The 7134-nt window shown below is 57.9% G+C and overlaps 1 protein-coding gene across 1 annotated transcript in view; it reads left to right on the forward strand.

The window, feature by feature from the left end:
• Positions 1 to 84: 84 nt before the first annotated feature.
• The window catches only part of Mark4 (microtubule affinity regulating kinase 4), a gene marked incomplete at its 5' end in the record, with an annotated part of 26257 nt that continues 19207 nt past the window's right edge, over positions 85 to 7134 (forward strand). Inside the window, 5 exon segments of the mRNA XM_033766005.1 lie at positions 85 to 189; positions 3816 to 4016; positions 6163 to 6216; positions 6343 to 6391; positions 7117 to 7130. Of these exon segments, the coding sequence (XP_033621896.1) occupies positions 85 to 189; positions 3816 to 4016; positions 6163 to 6216; positions 6343 to 6391; positions 7117 to 7130 (423 nt within the window).

Raw genomic sequence — 7134 nt, forward strand, 5'->3', positions numbered from 1 at the left:
CTCCCAGCCAGGCCGGTCCGCCAGCCCTGCCTCGGCGTCTCCCTGCCAGTGCCGTCAACCCCGGGTCCCCTCCTCTGAACCCCAATTCTCTGCCCCTCCAGGATCCGCCCGCTGGCCCAGCCGTGGGCAGCCTTTCAGGAAGCCGGTGCCACCTTTCCTGGGCCCAGGGCCCTGCCCGGTTTCTTCAAGGTCTCTCCACTCCTAGGCCTGGTGTTTATCTGACAAGCAGTCCTGTCCTTGGATTTCTGCCACCCCTGGGCCCCCCAGATGCCACCCAGGCCCTCTCTGGTCTCTTCCTCTCCCAGGAAGCCTTGGCCTCCAACCAAGCTCCAGGCCCCCAGCCCAGGCTCGGATTTCTAGGTCTGGGACCAGTCTGACTGCAGGCCTCATCCTCCCTGTATCGCTCCTCAGCTGCAGGCAAGCCCCCCCTCCAGCCCCTTGACCCCTTTCAGGCCCCTTCCTCACAGGCCGCCACCCCTTCCCCTAGACGTCCAGATCCCGTCCCTTCCCCTGTCCCAGGACCTCCCTTTCCCTTGCTGGGCTCTGGCCTCTCAAGGAGCTCCCTCCTTCCTCCCGAGGCCTGGGTCCCCTCCTGCTTCCAGAAGACTCCCAGATCTGAAGCCCCTGGTCCTACCCTGGCCCTGAGCGCTCTGCTCTGGGGTCACTCTGCTGAAGCCGCTCCCCAGGTTTCTAGGCCCTTGACCTCCCTCCAGGTTCAGCTCAGCCCTCTGCACTGCCCCTCGCCCAGGCAACCCCTTCCTCCGAACTGCCAGGCCCACAGCCCCTTTCTGGTCCCGGCAGCTCCTGGCAGCCGCTTCTCTGTCCCGTGGGAGCTCCTGCATGCTCGGCCCTGGCCCGGGATCTCCACTGCCTTGTGGCTTTGTCTCTTCCCACCATTCCTGGACTCCCCAGCAAGACCTCTGCCCCATGCCCCATGTTTCCGATCGTTCCCGGTGCCCCTGAAGATCAGGCCACCAGCCATGGCCCGCTTCTCTTCAGCTGGGGTCTCTGTCCCTCCCCTCAGGCTTTCTGCCAGGTCCCCACTGTCCCCTTTGGTCAACTGTACCCCAGATCTCCATCAGACACCTGTCCTGCCCTTGATCTCCCTCAGGAGAACCCCTTCCAGCCACCATTGTTGCTGTTGGCCAGAAGTCCAACTGGGAGTTTTGGGCACGGCATCTCCCTTCCCGGTCACTAGGGGGAGACCCAGGCCGTGGTCCTGGGTCCGAGTGGTGGCTCTGCATACTAATTTGAGTTGTGTCCTCACCAACTGGTTCACCCACCCTGAGCCTCAATTTCCTGCCCTGGAAAATAGGGGTGACCACTTGAGTTTCTTAGGGTTACCCAAGATGATGTGGGTGAGGCCTGGCACAGAGGAAGGGCTCCTCCGAGGCTGTGTGACCGTGGGTGTGAGTCAGAAGGCCGGCCGCATGTTCGAAGCCCAGGGCTGTCATTAGTTGTGTGTCTCGGTGAGCCTGCCCGAGAGCCTCAGTCTCCTGGCTCTCAGTGGAGTTGATGATAGCACCTCCCTGCCAGGGACCTTTTCCGGAGGCTACATACCATTACTATTCTTACTTTAATTGTTTAAGCGAATTTGGGTTCCGATCAAGTTTTTCTGTTCCTCCCTAGCTGTGTGACCTGGGGCCAGTGACCTCACCTCTCTGGGCCTCTGTTTCTTAATCTGTAAAATGGGGCTCACCCAAGCACTTCCTCCTCTTTTGGTTGTTGCACTCTGGGCATTGGGGGGATTTCACCCTGACTACCTCTGTCCTGTTGTCCAGTGCTGCTTGTCCGTCCGTGCTGGCTGGGAGTTGCCTGTCTCTCTCCAGAATCAGAGGTTGTAGCCCCTTCCCCTGCTACCTGGTTACTATGGTGATAGCCACCTAGGGCTGTGCTTCCCAACCAGGGCTCTAGGCTGCTCCACCAGGGGCCAGCACCCCCCCCCCAGGTTCCCTAGCAACAGGCCTGGTATCGGAGCACCATCCTGGCGGGAGGGATCCGGGCCAGCTGGTAGTGCTGGCCAATCTTAGCTCCTGTGCCCAGCCCTGGGGACCTCTGTCACCCACTGTCCCAGCTGGCCCTGGCAGAGGTCTGGGGCACACTCCCTGCAGGAGGTGCTATGGCACCTCCCCCGGCTCCTGTGCCACCCAGCAGAGTTTCTTCTGTGTGCCTTTGTCTCAGTGGGGGTCGGAGGCCTAATTGGCGGGGATCTCCCTGCCCTCGCCTAGGAGGCCCCCCCAGATACCACAGTGAGTGGAGAGAGCCTGCTCCATCCGCCCTATGACCTTGATCCCGCCCCAGCTTTGGGGGAGCTCTTTGGGGGTCCCTGCCTGGAGAGTGCGCCTCAATACTGGACCCACACTGGAGCTCAGGTGGCAGGCACATGGTTGGTGCCAGTAAGTGGCAGTGGTGCGGTTCGTTACTGGCACTAAGGACGACTGTCTTAGCGTTGTGATCATCAGGCCCCTGTGAGTGGACAGTGCGACCTTGACCAGGCACCTTCCCTCCCGAGCCTCAGTTTCCCCTCTGGAATGTGGAGGTGCAGCAGCTTCTTCCTTGGGTACCTGTAGTACTGAACACAGGTGGGTGCTCATTGGCACAGGACATGGTCAGGGTGTCACCTGCTGCTGTGTGGGGACAGTGCGGGGACATGGTTAGGCCCAGCATCCCCCCCTGAGAAATGGGGTGTGGGTGCAGCAGTGCATCTCATTTGGAATGTGGGTCGTTGTCACCACGAAGCAGCCCCACACAGGTTCTCTTCAGGGGGCAGGTGCGGTGCCCTGGCTCCCTGGCTGCCTCTGTGCCTCGTCCTTTGTGGCCCAGCCTTCGCAGAGCCACGCTGGCTGGGGTGCTGGCACCCTGGGCCCCAGCCCTGAAAGGGAGGCACAGTCCCTGGGGCTCATAATCAGGACAGGGCAGGTGACCTGCGGGGGAGAGAGGCCTGGGAGGGACAGGACAGCAGGATCGGAACCCTGGAGCCGGGGGCAGGACGGCGTGGGAGGAGCAGGGTGGTGGTGGCGCCCGGCAAGAAGCAGCATTTCCCACAGTGCCTGCCGTGAAAGGCTGGCTCGGAGTGCAGTGATTGGGACGTGGTAGAGTCCCTCTCATCCCTGGGGATACATTCCAAGAGCCCCAGGAGCTGTTTGAAATGAAACCCTGTATGTGTTCTTTTTTCCTGTGCATTTTTACCTGTGATCACATTGAATTCAAAGTTAGGTGTGGTGTCACCCACCTGGAATCCTAGCATTTTGGGAGGCTGAGGCAGGAGGATTACAAGTTTGAACAGAGCCTGAGGAACTTGGCAACTTAGTGAGACCCTGTCTCAAAGTAAAACATGGAAAGAAGCCTGGGGATGTAGCTCAGTGCCAAGGCCCTGGGTTCAATTCCCTGTACCCTCCCCCAAAATATATATCGATTAGGTTCGTAAGAAATTAATACTAGCATATTTTTAGGGCCACAGTTGAACAGAGGTAACTGAGGCGGCGGGATAAGGGGACAATATCTGTAAAATCCTGGGGACAGCAAGATGCCTGGGTTTGGAGTAGATCGGGGGTGTGTGTGGTGATGGTCGGATCCCTGGCGGCTGGCGGGAGCTCTGGGTCAGGACCCAGATGCACAGCAAAGCACCAGTCCCAGGCGGTGGCCCGACGTCTGAGGCCCCGGATGCTGAGCCCCTGGGTTTTATTGCTGGCGCCTCTCTGTAAAGAGACGAGGACCTGGAGGCCGGGTCACAGGCCTCTGTGGCTGAGTGTGACCAGGATCCAGAGGGGCCGCTGGAGGGGGACAGGACGGCTCACACCCATTTCCCCCGCCAGCATGGCACCCTGGGTAGTGGCCGATCGTCAGACAAAGGGCCGTCCTGGTCCAGCCGCTCCCTCGGTGCGCGCTGCCGAAACTCCATCGCCTCCTGCCCGGAGGAGCAGCCCCACGTGGGCAACTACCGCCTGCTGAGGACCATCGGGAAGGGCAACTTCGCCAAAGTCAAGCTGGCCCGGCACATTCTCACTGGCCGGGAGGTGAGTGCAGGGCTGTGGGGCGGCCCGCGCTGGCTCTGGGCCGCAGGAGGGTCCCTGGGTCTCGAGGTCTCTCCCAGAGAACCCCGTGGGGAAGGAGCCCCTTTGAGGTCACCGTGAAGGGAGCGGGAAGCCTCAGCTCGGGACAGGGAAGGGGCTGCATTTCCGAGAGGCCCCCGGTCTTGGGGCGCAGCTGGGCCGCCTCCGGCAGGACTCACAGCTCCTCTCCCCGCGTCCTCCTCAGATGCACAGGGCTCCGCCCCCAGAGCAGGCGTCTGGGCTGGACAGCACTGTCATTGCAGGAAGGGCCGCGCAGACCCTCGACGCAGATGGGGGGCCTCGCAATTTCTTCTGCTCCCCTTCAACTGGAAAGAGTGACTGAAGTAGTCCCCTGCCTCAAGTGGCCCTTCCTATGCCGGGAGACTGTCTGAGCCAAGCACAGAAAAGACACCAGGCCCCGATGCTTTTATGGGCAAACTCTTACTGAACATTTAAATGTTAATGCCAGTTTTTTATTTTGTTGTTGTTGATTTTTTGAGACAGGATCTTGCTGTGTAATTCAGGCTAGCCTTGAAATCACAGCAGTCATCCTGCCTCAGCCTCCCAAGTGCTGGATCACAGGTGTGTGCCGCCACACCCAGCTGCCAGCTCCCACAGAGACTAAAGGAGATAGATTCAGTGCCAGCTGATTTTTATTTCCACTTTAGTCATAAGAGCAAACCAGACAAGAAAGAAAACTGACCCAGGCTTGGTGGCACGGCACTCAGCTCTCAGGAGGCTGAGGCAGGAGGATCGCTGTGAGTTCGAGATGGGGGGGTCTCACTGTTGCTCACGCTGGCCTCAAACCAAAAATCTGAAACAGAATATTAGCAGATAGACTGGCAAATGGGTTAAAGCAAGCCCTGTGATGACAGAGCTGGGTTTGTCCCCGGAATGCAAAGTTCTTTCCATTTGACAATTTATTCATGTGCTTCACCACGTTCACAGATTAAGAGCGAAACCATATGATCGTCTCAATACTGGCATAAAACATGTTTGACGAAATTTTAAAAAAATCCATCGGTGAGAATATGAGGAAGGCGAAGGGACCCTCTCCCCCGCAGGGAACACAGCGTGTGCCGTATGTGGATCTTGCCTAGGGTTCCAGAGGTTTCCGAGGACCGGATCCTGAGGGAGCAGGGCCCCCAGGGGAGAGTTTTTAATCCAGTGGGTCTGAGGGGCCCTGGGGTAGTTCCAAAACCCTAGGGCTGGGTTGAGACTCTCCTTTTCTTCACAATACTGGGGTTGTCTACCACTGAGCTACACCCTCGGCTCTTTTGAGACAGGGTCTCCCTTGTCATACAGGCTGGGCTTGAAGGTGCAATTTTCCTACCTCAGACTCCTGATCGCTCTGTTCCAGGCATGCTCTACTGCACCCTGCTAGATCTACACTTTTAAAGCTGCTTGCTACTGGAAAACTTTTAAACCACCCCGTGCCTCAGTTCCTCTGCTTGTGAATGGGAATAATCTTTGGCCTCATCTTAGAGATTTGGGATGAGGATGAAGGAGCTCTCACTTGTACAGCACATAGCTCAACAAAGGGCTGGGCATGGAGTTCAGTGGCACTGCGCCTGCCTGGCAAGATCCTGAGTTCTATTCTCAGTACCGGGGGAAAGAGAAAAAAACCAAAAGGCTATCTTTGAACGGTCAGCAAATGTTAGCCCATTACTATTTGCTATTCCGGTTTGTAGGTTCAAAACAAAGATGTGTCGGATAAATGATCTGCATTTCCCTCACAAGGGGACCCCCTTGAGATCTTGGTCACCCTGGTAGGTGCAATAGTGTACACCTGTAACCCCAGCTTCTTGGGAGGCTGAGGCAGGAGAATAGCAAGTTTGAGGAAACTGTCTTAAAAGGGGCTGGAGATGTAGCTTACAGGGAGAGTACCTGCCTAGCACACACAAGAGCCCAAGTTCGATCCCTAGCACACCCCCCACCCCTGTGGCAAATAAAGATCTCAGTCACCTCACATACTTACTTGATCCTCAGGAGTGGAGGAGCCACATGTGCAAAAGCCCTGGGGCCCAGATGGCGAGGTTTTCCAGAAACTGCCTACGGAAACTTGACTTTTTCTCTCTTTCCCTCCTTTCCTTCCTTTATCCACCTCTAGGTTGCCATCAAGATCATCGATAAAACCCAGCTGAACCCCAGCAGTCTACAGAAGGTGAGACCCAGGGAGGGGAGCAGGGTGGGAACAAACCCACTCGACCCCTTCTGCCTGGGCCTTGTGGTGGTGGGGATCCCCAAAACCGTTCACCCTCGTTCTGTCTTCCTTTCCGGCCTGGCACAGCTCTTCCGGGAGGTTCGCATCATGAAGGGCCTAAACCACCCCAACATCGGTGAGGAGGGGCGGGAGTGCAAGGGAGGGGGAGCCGGGGAGCAGCACAGGGACCTGGTTCTGGCCCTCAGGGACCTGAGTGCTGTCACAGCTGTGTGACTCAGGCAAGTCACTTACCCTCTCTGGGCCTCCGTTTCCTCTTCGGAGTGAGGGTAATACCAGGACCCATTTCAAGGTCAAGGTCATTGGGAGGATGGAATAAGATCGCGCATCTAAAAGGCTTCCCTCACAGCCGAGCTGTGGGATCTGGTCTGGTTTTTTGTATATTGTTGTTATTGTTAGGTCAGGTGGGAGGAAGCGGGTTTTGCCGGACCTGGATGTGGGGCAGCGTTTGTTCTCTCAGCCATTTCTCTTACTCGGTAAAAATGTACCGCACAGCCGCTGTGTGCCAGGTGCTGTGGACAAAGGGGAAAAGCAGGTACAGCCAGGCGTGGTGGTGCATGCCCTCCCCGCACTCCGGAGGCTGAGCGGGAGGGTCACCATGAGTTCAAGGCCAGCTTGGACCACGGGGAGACCCTGCTTTAGAAAGGGGGCGGTGCAGGTCCCTGGTCTCACTGAGCTGACACTTGTGAGAAGACCCACCATAGGCAAGGTGCTAAAGAGGGCAGAGCAGCCTGGAACGTCTACAGCCACGGAAGAGTCTCGAGCAGAGTGTTACTAAGCCGGCGGGGGCGGAGGGCTGGCCTCTTGCCCCTGACCCTGCACCCTTCCCTCCTGCCTCGGCAGTGAAGCTCTTCGAGGTGA

The sequence above is a fragment of the Fukomys damarensis genome, unplaced genomic scaffold, assembly GCF_012274545.1.
Source record: "Fukomys damarensis isolate Sample0158 unplaced genomic scaffold, DMR_v1.0_HiC HiC_scaffold_19, whole genome shotgun sequence".
Classification (NCBI taxonomy): Eukaryota; Metazoa; Chordata; class Mammalia; order Rodentia; family Bathyergidae; genus Fukomys; species Fukomys damarensis.